Source organism: Xylaria bambusicola (genome assembly GCF_022495145.1).
Source record: "Xylaria bambusicola strain CBS 139988 unplaced genomic scaffold F5B22scaffold_4, whole genome shotgun sequence".
In the NCBI taxonomy this organism is placed as follows: Eukaryota; Fungi; Ascomycota; class Sordariomycetes; order Xylariales; family Xylariaceae; genus Xylaria; species Xylaria bambusicola.
Window position 1 is genome coordinate 801,326 of NW_025953557.1, and position 13,654 is coordinate 814,979.

Genomic DNA, 13,654 nt, shown 5'->3' on the forward strand with positions numbered 1-13,654 from the left:
GTTAGGTATAATGTTATAAGTCTTTTTAGTCTTATAATAGGTATTTAATAAAATTAAAGCTTAAAGAAGGGAAGAATTTCCTTTAAAACGTATATAGGAAAGGTATATAATATATATAAAGTATATATATTCTAAGGGCCTTAAGATATTATAATATAATAATTATTCCTTTTTCTTTAATTAGGTTATCTTTAACTTAATATATAACAAATTTATTAATTAAATATAAAATAAAAAGTTTAATTATATAAATATATAATATAAAGTATTATAATAAATATATTAATATAGTTTATTTATATAAAGCGTTATTATAATAAAGGTATATAGGTATTAAGCTTATATTTATTTTATAAATTATATATATTATATATTACTTTTATAGTAAAATTTATATATATATTTTTATTAATTATTTATTAACTTTTTTTTTTAATTGTTGCTAATTTTAAAAATTAATTTTAATTAAAAACTATTATTTTGCTTTTATTTTTACCTTATTTCTCTTTATTTTTTTATTATATTTATATTATTATTACTATTATTTAAATTATACTTTTTAAGGGTAAAAAAGGTAAAGGTAAAGCTTAAGCTTAAAAGAGTAACCGTATTATTTATAGCGGTAAGGGTAAAGCGTTACTATTATTATTACTATTTAAGTATAATAAGGATGTAAACGAGGAGTATACCAATAACAAAGTATTTATATTGCTATTATTAATACTATTAGTATTATTAATTCCCCTAATATTATTAGTACTGCTATTAAGCAGCAACGATAATAACGGAAAGGGTAGTTTAGGTTAGGACTGTGGTAGATCTATTAACCTTCCGCCTAATGATCATTTAAACTATAAAGGTAATTTAAATATTAAGGATAAAAACCTTTAAAAGAAATATAAATAATCTATAAGGATAAAAAATTAACGTTATAGTAAGTATATTAACCCTATAGCTATATTATTTATATTAATATATTATAATTATATTAGGTATATTAAATATATATATTAATTTAACCTTAATTTTCTATTTAAACTTAATTATTTATTTAATAAATTTAGCTTCGTTAATTATTATAAGTATATTAAAGTATATTAAATATATAAGCCTATTAATATTTTTATATTTATATTATATATAAATTGTTGTTTATTTAAATTTAGCTTCCATTTATAATAGTTTTTAAGATTATTTACCTTATTAAATTCTTTAAATGGAGTTAATAGATATTTATACTTAAGATAATTATTAATAACGTTTAAGTTATAAATAATAATAAAGTGGGATTTTAATCCGGCCTATTTGAATTTTATATTAATATTATAGCTATTTAATACCGCTTTGTTAAATTATATTTATACTTCCTTTTAACTTATTGGAATTATTTTAATATAATTAATAATTAAGCTAATAAAAAGGTATAAAGCTATTTTATACCTATTTTAAATTTATTATATATTATAATAACATTATATTTATATTTAAATAAAAATATTTATTTAATTATAATTATATTATTATTAAATAATAATTTATTATTTATAATATAATTATACCTATTTTAGTTAATGTTATAAATAATTTTACTTTATATTCTTTTTATACGCATTTTTAATTTAAATAGAATATAGCTTAACATTAAAGTTACTTTTAAGTAATTTTTTTATATATATATTTATAGGATCTTAGTTTAATTATATAGTATACCTTTATTTTATTATTTATAATAAAAGTGAAAACTTTTATAATTAAGCAGTATAATAATACCTAATAGGGTAAAGTTTATAATTAAATAAAACTTTAAGATATTATCAATTTTAATAATTATTAAATTTAACCCTATTTTATATATAGCTTAATAATAAAGTATAATAGTTTTTTAACTTTAAAGTTAAAGGTTTAATTTCTTTTATATTAAAATAGTTATTTTTATTTTTTTTATAATTAATTTAGGATTTTTAAAATCCTATTAGGCTTATTTTATATCCTATATTAATAATATTAAATATAGTTTTAATTTATATTTAATTTATTATTTTTAGTTTTTTTCTTTTATTTTTAACTTTATTATTTTTTAAAATCTTTAATTACTTTTAATATTAAAATGTTAAATTATAATACTTATTAATTATATTTAAAAGGCTAGCCTTTTTATTTAACCTTATAATATTAATCTTTATTATATATTATTTTACTTATTATATTTTTAACCTTTTACTTTTTTAAATTATTTTTAAAGTTTAATATAGGTAAATTATATTTATATTTAATAGTTTAAAGCTTAATTAATTAAACTGGAAAAATAAGGTAAAAATAAGTATATTATAAGAAAAGATTAATATAATATACTTATAAACTAACTTTATTTATAATTTTAAAAGGTTTTATATATTTAAGTATTAACTTTTTATAATGAAACTTTATATTTTTTATTAATAATACAATTAAGTTTTTAACCTTAAAGGTTATTAATTTATATTTATTATTATAATATTTTATATATTGTTTTAATATAATTTATTATTGCTTTACTATTTTATTTCTAATTGTTTTTAATTTATTAAATTATCTTTATATAGTTAGAACTTTTTTTAATATAAAGTTATTTTTAATAAATAATTTAAATTTAGGAATATAGTTATATAGAGATTTAAAAGGTAACTTTCCAATTATTAAATTAATTATTAAATTTATAATAAAAAAGGCTTATAAAAGAAGTTAAAGTTAATTAATTTATTTTTTATTAATAAAATATTATAAATAACTTTTAATTATTTAATTTATCTATTTTATTTAATTATTAGTTTTAGGGTAAAATGTAACCAAAAGGTATTATTTTATTTTAAAGTAATAATAAAGGTTAAATTAAAATTAACTTATAAAAATAGTACCTTTATTTAAAACTATACCCTATAAGCTATTATATAAGCATTTAATTTTATTATAAAAAAGGATAGTTAATTTTATTAAAGTAATAATAGTATTAATTGGAAATAGATATATAAGCTTAATGAATCTATTAATAATAACTAATATAAAGTTAATTAATTTTCCTTTATAAAAGGTTTAAAGTAAACTTATAATAAAATCTATAGAAAGTTTTTATATAGGTTAATTAAAAATTGGTAAAGTATTTAGTTTATTATATTTTTAATAGTGTTTTACCTTTATTTTAAAGTAAATTATATAGGATTTTATATATTTTTAAACATTATTTTATATATCTTTTTAAAAGAACTTATAGTATAGGAGTTTTAAGGTATAGGTTTAATTAAAGTAATTAATAATAGATTAATTATAATATAATTTAATAAGCTAAAAATGGAAGGACTTTTTAAAGGGAATATAAACCCTTTTTTTATAATAAATTAAGTCTTTTTTTATTAATTATTAAGGGTTTATAGCTTTTCCGGCTTTAAATTAATGTAAAATTGTTTAACATTTAAGATCTTTCCATTAAACTTTTAGGATTAAATTATTTAAATCCTTAAATAGCTTTAAGTTTTTACTTTTTTTAATACTTATAGCTATTTATACTTATTTATATATAATTGCTTATATAAAAATAGTCCATTTAATAGGTATATATATAATATATAGCTTATTGGTTAATACTTTAAAGTATGGATTAAAAACTTTAAATTACTATATTATAATAATTTTCCTTTCCAATATAGGAAGGATATTTATATTAATAGGCAAAATAGTTATAAAATTAAAGTAGTATAAGGGTAAATTAACCTTATTCTTTTTATTTATTCTATATTTAATAATAAAGTTAAAAGGAATTAAATATATATATTAATAGGCTTACCTTTTATTTAACTTTAAAGTTTTTATAAATGTTTAAAGATTGCTATAATTAGTTAATACTTTAATTAATAGGTAGCTTCCTTAAAGGTAATATTATTAATATTTAAAGCAATTTATTATTATAAGTATTTTTTAATTGGGAGTATTATACTATATTTCCTATTTGGAAAACTTATAGGAATAAAACGTAATTAGTTTAAATATACTTTAATTATCCTATTAAAATAGGTTATCTATAAGTACTACCTTAAAGGAATTAGTTTTTAATAATATTTACTTTTTAAAGTTAAAATATATAAGGAAAATAGCTTCCTTAAATATAGTTTAAAGATTTTTAAATACCTTTACTATAATTATATTTAATAAAATTTAACCCTTTTTTATTTTAAATGTACCTTTTTTTAAATAACGTATTAATAGTAATATAATTTAGGAAAACCTATTTATAAAGTAGTAATAAAAGTTATAAAACCTTAAAAATTGTTATAGTTTTTTATAAAAATTTAGGATAAATTATTAATTAATTATATTAATCCTTAAAGGATTTATTTTAATACTTTAATTAAAAATAATATAGTTTAAAAATTTAATCTTTTTTTAATAAAATTAGCATTTAAAAGATTTAATATAAAGGTCCGCTTTTTATAATTTTTTAATAATAATCCAAATATGTTTTATATATAATTTTTTATTTATAGAAAATATAAGAATATTATTTAAATAAATAATATAAAAAATATTTAAAATATTATTAAATGCTTTTTATATATAGTTTTAAAAGGTAATAAAAATATTTAATAAACTTATAAGTATAATTAAAAATTTATAATAGTTATAATAAGTATAAAAGGCTATTTTCCATTTATTTCCTTTTTAAATATAAATATAATAATAGGTATCTTTTAGGTTAACTTTTATAAATATCTTTATTCGAAAGATTTTATTTAATAGCTTTAAAATAAGGGGTAAAGTATAGTAATTTTTATATAAAATATAATTAAATCCCTTATAGTTTATATATAAATATAAGCTTTTATCTTTTTTAAAAATAAAAAGGATAAATACTTTAATTAAATTAATTAATTTCTTAATTTTTTTAACCTTTAATATTTTATTTAGCTACCTTTATAGCTTTTTAAGTTTATCCTATATTAAAGGATATATAGGATAATAGGAAACTATAGCATTTTCTTTAAGTTTAATAATTAAATTGCTTCTTTTTAAATAAAGAAGTATACTAACTTTATTTATATTAAAGAAATTTATAAAGTTATAAAACTTTTATAAAATATTATTAAGTTTTATATAAAACGTATATAATTTTAACTTTTTTAATTAAACTAATTTTAATAATTAGATAATTGTTTAATAATATAGTTTATTTTTATAAGCTTTTATAAATTAATATAAAATAGGTATTTTAAAATAGTAAGCTTTAAATTTAAAGAATTAATAATTTATATTTAAATTTAATATAATTCCTTAATCCTTTAAAGTAATTTAAAATAATAAAATAGGGCTACCTTTTAAATAATAATTATAGTTAATAGCTATATATATATATTTAAATTTATAAATAATATTATAATTATTAATTAGTTTATAAGTAACCTAATAGGCCCTATATAACGGAAAATTATTATTTATAGTATATTATAATAAAAAGGTTCGAAAAAAAGCCTTTTTTAATTTATAATAAAGTATAAAAGTAAAGTTAATATAATTATATTTAATATAAGAATTTAGGTTAATATAAGTTTATAAAGGGGGTTTCTTTAAGCTAGGTATATAAATTATATAAGGGGTATAAAAACGATATATAATAAATATATAAGGGGGTAAATTTAGCTTAATACCTTTTATTAGCTTAAAAGGTATTAAGCTTTTAATTCATTTTCCAATTATTTATTATATTTTAAAGGATTATAGCATTTTAATAAAAAGGGGGTATAAAAATAATATAATAATTATTATTTATTTTTAGCTTTATTTTACTTTTTATTTATTTAAACTTTTTAAATAGTTTATTTTTATATTATATAACTTATATAATTAAGGTTCCAGTTTTGTTTAGGTTAAATGTAATTTAGAGCAATGTAGCCTAGTTAACTATAATTAAAATAAATTACTCCTTTATAGTTTCTTTAATTTGGTCCATTTTTATTATTGCTTTATAAATAATTTAAAGGAGCTTTAAAAAGGGGTTAACTTTTTAAAATAAAGTTATTAAATTAGTAGTTTTTTTAATAGTTAAAACTTTAAAAATATTAATAATAATTATTACTATTATTTCTTTAATAGCTATAACTATTATTATTATTTCAATAGTTATTATTATTGCTATTACCTTTATAACTATTAATATAGCTATAGTTAAAGCTACTATTATAGCTATTATTATTATATTCTTTATATTTATTTCTATAATTATTATTAATAGCTTAATTATTATTTTAGCTTTAGCTTATATTTATAAATGGTTTATTATTAATCTGGGTATTTTTTAATTTAAGCCTTTTTTTTCTATAATTAACCTATTAGTCCTTATTTATTAATTCTTAATATTGTTATATTATATTGACCATTTTAATTTTAATCTTTAATAAAGGGTTATAGAAATTTATTAATTCCTTTTATAAGGGTTTACCTAATTTTTAATAATATAATAAAGCTTTTTTACCTTTATTTTATTATAAGTTTTAACTTTTAATATTAGCTAAATATTAGTTAAAGAGTTTTAAGTCCTAATTAGTATATTATATAGCCCTTTTAAGTTATATATTAATGCTAGCTTATAGGAAGGATAATTAATATAATAAGGTTTTAATTTAATTTAAAAATATATCCTAAAAACTTTATTTACTTCCTTTTTATATATTTAAGCTTTTTCTTTATAATTTAATATATATTTTTATAATCCTTATTTATTTTATTATATATATAAAGAATTTTAAAAGTATTAGTTTTAAACTTATAATTAGCTTTATAAAATATAGTTTTTAATTCTTTTACCTATTTTAATTATTTAAAATAGGTAAACTTTATATTAAAGGGGTTATAATTAAACTTAAAAAGCTAACTTAAATTAACTTCCTTAAAAGAATAACATTTATAATAGTATATATAATTTAAGTATAATTAATATATATAATTATTTTAATTATACTTTATATTAAAGCTAAATAATAAAGGGTTATTATTATTAGGATTACCCTTTTTTTAATCCTAATAGTATTATTAATTATTAAGGGTTTATAAATTATTAAGGTTAGAATAATGCCTTAATTTATTTAAACTTAATATTTTTAAATTTTTTCTTCTTTTATTTAAATATAATTTAAAAGGGGTATAGGTTACCTTTAAACTTTAAATAACCTTCTTTCCTTTAAGAAGTTATTTCTTTAACTTTATAATTTTAATTAAAAGTTAAGTATTTATTTATTATAATAATTAAGCATTAACTTCATTTATTAAATTAGGGTTATTGGAAAATTTTAATAGTTAATTTTAAGTTTATTATTTTTCCGAAGATAAATTATATTAGCTTTATCTTTAAGCTATTATTAAAAACTTTCCTTAATTTAAAATTTTTAAAAAAGCGCTAACTTTAATTATTTATTTATATATAGGTATATTATAATTAATAACGTTATAGGTAACCTTAAGGGGAAACTTTAAAATTATTATAAATAGATTAAATTTTAAAGGTTAAGTATAATGTTATAAATCTCTTTAGTTTTATAATAGGTATTTAATAAAATTAAAGCTTAAAAAAGGGAAGAATCTCCTTTAAAGTATATATAAGAAGGGTATGTAATATATATAAAGTATATATACTCTAGGGGCCTTAAGATATTATAATATAATAAGAAACCTATAATAATTGCTTTATAGTTTAGAATTTTAATGGAAGATTTCTTTACCTTTATTAAATAATATATTATAAAGTAAACTATAGTTATATTATATTATAATAATTATTTTTAAATTTAAATATAATATTATACTTTAATATAGTTTTTAAATTAAAAGGAATATAAAAATTTAAAAAGTATATTAAATTAATATAAAATTTATATATAAAAGCCTTATAGTTATAATAATTAATTAATAATAATATATTTTACTTATTATATTTATAAAAAGGGTTATTAATATAATACTTCTTTTTATAAGTATAATAAATAAAATATATTATTATTAATTAATTATTATAGCTATAAGGCGTTTATATATAAATTTTATATTAATTTAATATACCTTTTAAATTTTTATATTTCTTTTAATTTAAAAATTATATTAAAGTATAATATTATATTTAAATTTAAAAATAATTATTATAATATAATATAATTATAATTTACTTTATAGTATATTATTTAATAAAGGTTAAAAAATCTTCTATTAAAATTTTAAACTATAAAATAATTGCTATAGGTTTTTTAATATATAGAGTAATAGTAATAATAATAATAGTAATAATAATAATTAATAATAATTAATTATAATAATTATCCTTAAAGGTAATAATGATTGGATTAATTATATAAGTTATAAGTAATAGATTTATATAGCTAAGTTTATATAGTTAAGTTTATATAGCTAGGTTTATATAGCTAGGTTTATACTATAAAGGGCTATAAGGGCTGTTATAAGAGCTATAAGAGCTATTATAAAAGCTATAGGAGCTATTATAAGAGCTATAGGAGCTATTATAAAAGCTATAAATAAAAGTAATATAAATTATTTTAAAAAGCTAAATATAATTATAATAACTATATTTATTAATAATAAATATTATAAATAAGTAATGTTTTATTTTTATATATAATTATTATATAGTAATAGAATAAATTTGCTATAATGGTTTCCATTTCAATATGGTTACCACTTAGTAAATGCCCTACAAGTGTCTTCAGCTGTAAGGCTTTCGAAATGCTGTAACCCTTGCAGTAACCCTTACGAATACCCCCCCCCCCCCCGGGGCGGTAAGGTAGCTACAATTTACCTATCTACTACCTTCATACCCAAGACATTATGTGGGGCTACTATGACTAGAATTATATTGCGCAACGGAATGAAGACATTAACATGCATCAAAGATCTTGGAATGGCCTAGTTACTGCCCACAACATACCTACATCTACATGTACTATAAGTCTTACTTAACCCCCCCGAAACAGGCCACTGTATTATAGATAAAGTGTGGGTAGAATTTCTCCACTACCGAGACCCTGCATCCAACCATGTCTAGGGATGTCAGGTAGGGACTGCGACCGGGTGCTGAGACGACGACGTCACATGCCAATACTTAGGTCAGCTGCTGATAACCAACGTCTCATCGTCTCTTTCCAGGCAACCATGCGCCAGCTCGACGTTACTGGCAAACTTGCATTTTCGTCTATATAGATATCTAGTAGGTAGAATCCTGAGGTGACGAAGCTCATTGTGCATCCGCTGTCGGCATAGGCAGATCTCGGCTCCATTCCCTCGGCCCGCAGCTATTGTGACCGAGCAGACTCACAATAACGCTCATCATGGCGCCAACAATGACACTGCGCTCTCTGTTCACTTACGCGAACCACTTTGTTTCGCAAATTCCGCTTCTCAATGGCATCCCTAGCAGCATCCCTACCTCCCTCATCCCTTCGATATTCAACCCAGAAACATTTCCGGATGAAACTGGCCATGACGAACCACCCACTTTCAGCGGCATAACGCCGTACGATCCTCTCAGCGGTTCCCCGAGCTGCCCGCTCGACGGGCCTGTGAGCTGCAATAACCAGTCGGCCGCTGACTCATGTTGCTTCATCTATCCTGGTGGCCGATTATTGCTCACCCAATTCTGGGATGAGGAAATACATGTTGCTGGAGGCGAAGAGGACTGGACTCTTCATGGGCTTTGGTAAGTCCTCTCATTGTGTCCTATCTTGTGTGATTATGATGAGTTGAGAAGTAGAGGCCGTGAAACAACCAATAACAAATTGCTGACGATGCCGGATAAGGCCCGATCTTTGCGATGGCTCTTATGACCAATATTGTGGGATGACGCCTAGATTCAACAACATCACAGCTGTGCTGGAACATTATGACCAGGGAGAGCTTATCGATTTCATGAACCGATACTGGGTTGCAAGCTAGTAAGTTGAATCAACCTTTTCCTCAACATGGTGGCTCTAGAGTTCTATACCCAGTGTCTACCCCGACATTCTTGCCCGGGTGGGAATTGTGATATATATATCTAGGTAGCTTTGAACGACAAAAGTCAAATCAGAAGAAAGGCGGTTTGACACGATGATTCAAAGTACCGTTGCTAATAGAGAACAGCGGTACCAACGAGCATCTCTGGGCGCATGAATACAACAAGCACGGGACTTGCATAAACACACTCGCACCATCCTGCTACGGGGATTTATACAAGCCAGGCTTAGAAGTAGTTGACTATTTCGTCCGTGCATTTGGACTCTTCCGGACGCTGGACACATACTATGCGCTCCAACGATTTGGCATAACACCAGACTCCTCGAAAACATACGCGCTAGCCGATATTGAAGCCGCCCTTGAGGAATACAGCGGCAGCCGTGTCATTCTCAAGTGCTCGCGAAGCGGCGTGCTACACGAGGCCTGGTATGTGTGGTTTGTGAAGGGTAGTCTGCAAAGCGGCGAGTTCGTCCCAGCGAGAGATAGCTTCAGAGGCGATCGTACCACTTGTCCGGCTCAGGTTCGGTATTTACCCAAGAGGAGGAAGGGATACTGATGCTAGTATCCAAGCACAAGCATAGACATGCAATAGAGGTTTTTTTAAGTGCAGCATTTAGCACCATACTCTGAGATTGCGAGTGGGCTAGGTAGATGATTGTATCGTGCGAATCTCATGTGTGCACATGTATCTCGGCCAGGTCAAACTTAACATCACATCACGCTCCTTTCCAGAGTTTCTTACAAAAATAAACAGGCTATAATTATATTATACACACGCAAATATCCCAGAAGACTCTCTCCGAAGCTTGCTGTCTAGCAAGAGTTCTCAAGACTATTTGTAAGTCTTAGACGCCTAAACTACCTAAGATATACGTGAGTTTACATGCCTGTGGCACTACCAACCAGAGCCGCCCGGGTTGCTTGGGGGCCTGCGTAGGTGCTCAAGAGCATTACGCAAGCGCCGGTTCTATTTCGTATGCACGCCTTCGTCTAAAATCTTGAACTCTGTGTGAAGAGCTACTAAATACCTACCTACCTATCTATCTCTATCAAAGCTATTCTCTGCTATTCTGGTAGGCAGCGAGCGCCACTTGAGGGGGTACCTAGGTATGAGTTATATACCTAACTGGTACCTGTAGGGGGTAGGTATGTACCTGTGCCAGGGTCCTACACTAGAATAGGTACAGTGGCTTATATGCTGACTGGCCGGGTTTATAATACGTACCTAGCAGAGTAGGTCCACTAAGAAACGTCCGGTTTACCCATTGAGAGGCATGGCTCACCAAGACCCTATAACTTTGAAAGCCTGGAAAACAGCCAACTAGATTAATATACCTATAAGAATTAACTCAGTAATGGTGATTACGATAGTAAAATGCTTCGTGTTAACTATATATTTTTTCCATTTTATTTAAGTATTCTAGAGCTGTTTAAACTTATAAAGTTTTGGTGAGCTATACCTCTCAATGGGTAAACCGGACATTTCTTGTTGGACCCACTCTGACCTAGGTACTACCTACGTACCTACCTTGGTATCAAAATCAAACCTCTACACTACCAGTACACTAACTAACCTTAGAGAATTGGGCCCAGTCTTAGCCGGCTGATCGATCCATCCGAGCCGAACCACTCCATCAGCTTTTATGTTCAGCCAACCGCTTTCTGTCATCACGTCCTTTTCTTCCCTACACGATAATACTCGGGCTCGTGCTCGCATGCCCATGCGCCTTTGTAACGATGGGAGACTAGTTCTAAGCCGGCGTGCGACAGTGAAGCAGAGGTAGATGGATAGCCACAGAATGGAAATGTGAAGAACCACAGGCTGTTGGCCTCGACAGCGACACGAAATATAGGGACGTGCCACCATCAAGAACGCAAAAGTCGACTTGGTAGCTGCTGGGATTTACAGCTTGATAGCCCCACGTGCGCCACCCCTTGCCCTTGCCGTTGGGTGATGCAAACAAAAAGAAAAGTTGCTGCTTGTGGAAAAAGTGGCAGCTGTGGCAACAAAGGAAGCCGGCGAAGACAGCGAAAACAGCAAGTGTTTGATGAATGCTAAATCTCCCTAAGGTTTCATGTTTACGGCTGCCTTTGGACTTTAGACTACATCGCCAGCACTCTGATTTGTTTTGCGCAAGTTGGACACCTTGAACCAATTCTAACAAACACATTGACGCCCCGCCAGTCATACTCCCTGATACTCGTCACCGGCTTTCAAAATGGAGTCCCTTCGAGGTCAGCTCGCTGAAACCCAAAGTGCACTTACTGAACGTGATAAAAAGTTCCGCCAGCTACGAGCCGAGCAAAAAGTGTGGCTAGAGGAGAAATCAAGTCTCGAAGCCAAGATCGCACGTCTCGAGTCCGAGAATATGAGGCTTCTTAGAACGCCACCTACTCCAGACGATAAGCCCAGTAAGTCAGAAACACCAACACACCACACAACCGAGAGTCTGAAGATATCTCTGACGCGCAAGGGCACAGAGCATCGCATTTCATTGGACGCTCAGCAAGATATGGAGGAGGGAGAAAATGTAACCTTGAAACGTTCACAGGTGAAGCAGGCGGAGAAACAGTTCCAGCAAATGGCGGGTGAGCTTGCTGAGAAGACCAAACAGTGCGATGTGCTTACAGCAAAACTCGCACAAGCCAACCCAACATCGACGCTTGAATTGAGTAATGCTGAAGCTGTGACGCGATGGAACCAACTCCGGGCACAGATCAGGAGTTTATCACGAGACCACCTCGGCAAAGGATTTGCACAAAGTCTACCTTTGCCAAGCAAGTCCAAAGACGAATTCAAGATGCTCTCGCCGCACTGGAAGAGCTATACAAGTACGCCCAACGTGACTAGCTACTTCCTTCGCGCTCTCATTTGGCGATACCTACTGCGGTATTTCGAAGTACCGTGCCGTGCCTTTGGACGCGACATCAGCATGAAGATGAGTGCTGTGGCGGCAGGCTTGTGGAAGAAAATACCGGATGTCGAATATCACGATTGGCGTATTCGTACCGCGGCTCTGATTCACAAGGCCCATTCAATAGACAAAAGTCTCATTGATGAAATAGTAGTAAAAGTCCAGGAGGCGATTTCACCACTAGTGGCCGATACAACTTCCTCTATTCTCAAAGTTTCAATACGTAGCATCGTCGAGACAACAGCTAAACTAAGTGCTGCGTTCGATGTATCTAACTTCGTTGTTCTGATGACCAACGAGCCTGGAGGCACTCTTATACACGGCTTTCCGTACGTGGAAAAGTTAATGGACATGAAAGTAAAGCTTGGGGCACAGGAAATGGTAGATTTAATGGTCACACCAAGTCTACTAAAGAGAGATGCCGACTATTCGGTATTGGTAAAGGCAGAGGTAGTCTGCTAATGACGACAATGAAATGGCTAGAGGACAAGAACCGCTTCGAAAATTGCTCGTCAACGAAACGACGAGTTTTAAGGCGTTTCAAGGGGAGTTGGAAACATCCCTTTACATAGAATGGACAAGAAATAGAGGGGCCTCTCTGAGGTACGGTAGCTGCGAATTCCTCGATGCTTGAAAATATTGTTTCCAACTCATAGGCTGACTTTTTATCAGTAGCCATTACCTGCCTATTATCTTCGAATTCGTAACGGTCAAATGAAACA

At 26.4% G+C, this 13,654-nt stretch overlaps 2 protein-coding genes across 2 annotated transcripts; both read left to right on the forward strand.

Annotated features, from left to right (window-relative positions):
* Positions 1-8,853: 8,853 nt before the first annotated feature.
* Positions 8,854-11,079, forward strand: F5B22DRAFT_590402 (ribonuclease Trv). Its single transcript, XM_047973801.1, has 4 exons — positions 8,854-9,021; positions 9,172-9,721; positions 9,822-9,956; positions 10,144-11,079. Exons 2-4 carry the CDS (start codon positions 9,354-9,356, stop codon positions 10,571-10,573), a joined length of 933 nt encoding a protein of 310 aa, XP_047834897.1. The 5' UTR covers positions 8,854-9,021; positions 9,172-9,353; the 3' UTR covers positions 10,574-11,079.
* Positions 11,080-11,586: 507 nt separating this feature from the next.
* F5B22DRAFT_590406 (uncharacterized protein) lies at positions 11,587-13,625 on the forward strand. The gene is made up of 2 exons (XM_047973802.1): positions 11,587-12,429; positions 12,499-13,625. Exons 1-2 carry the CDS (start codon positions 12,237-12,239, stop codon positions 13,392-13,394), a joined length of 1,089 nt encoding a protein of 362 aa, XP_047834898.1. The 5' UTR covers positions 11,587-12,236; the 3' UTR covers positions 13,395-13,625.
* The last annotated feature ends 29 nt before the right edge of the window (positions 13,626-13,654 follow it).

Coding starts and splice junctions, on each gene's coding strand:
- F5B22DRAFT_590402 (XM_047973801.1), top strand. CDS start 9,354: ATGGCGCCAACAATGACACTGCGCTCTCTGTTCACTTACGCGAACCAC. Junction 9,722..9,821: donor TGGACTCTTCATGGGCTTTG/GTAAGTCCTCTC, acceptor ATGCCGGATAAG/GCCCGATCTTTGCGATGGCT. Junction 9,957..10,143: donor CGATACTGGGTTGCAAGCTA/GTAAGTTGAATC, acceptor AATAGAGAACAG/CGGTACCAACGAGCATCTCT.
- F5B22DRAFT_590406 (XM_047973802.1), top strand. CDS start 12,237: ATGGAGTCCCTTCGAGGTCAGCTCGCTGAAACCCAAAGTGCACTTACT. Junction 12,430..12,498: donor TACTCCAGACGATAAGCCCA/GTAAGTCAGAAA, acceptor GCAAGGGCACAG/AGCATCGCATTTCATTGGAC.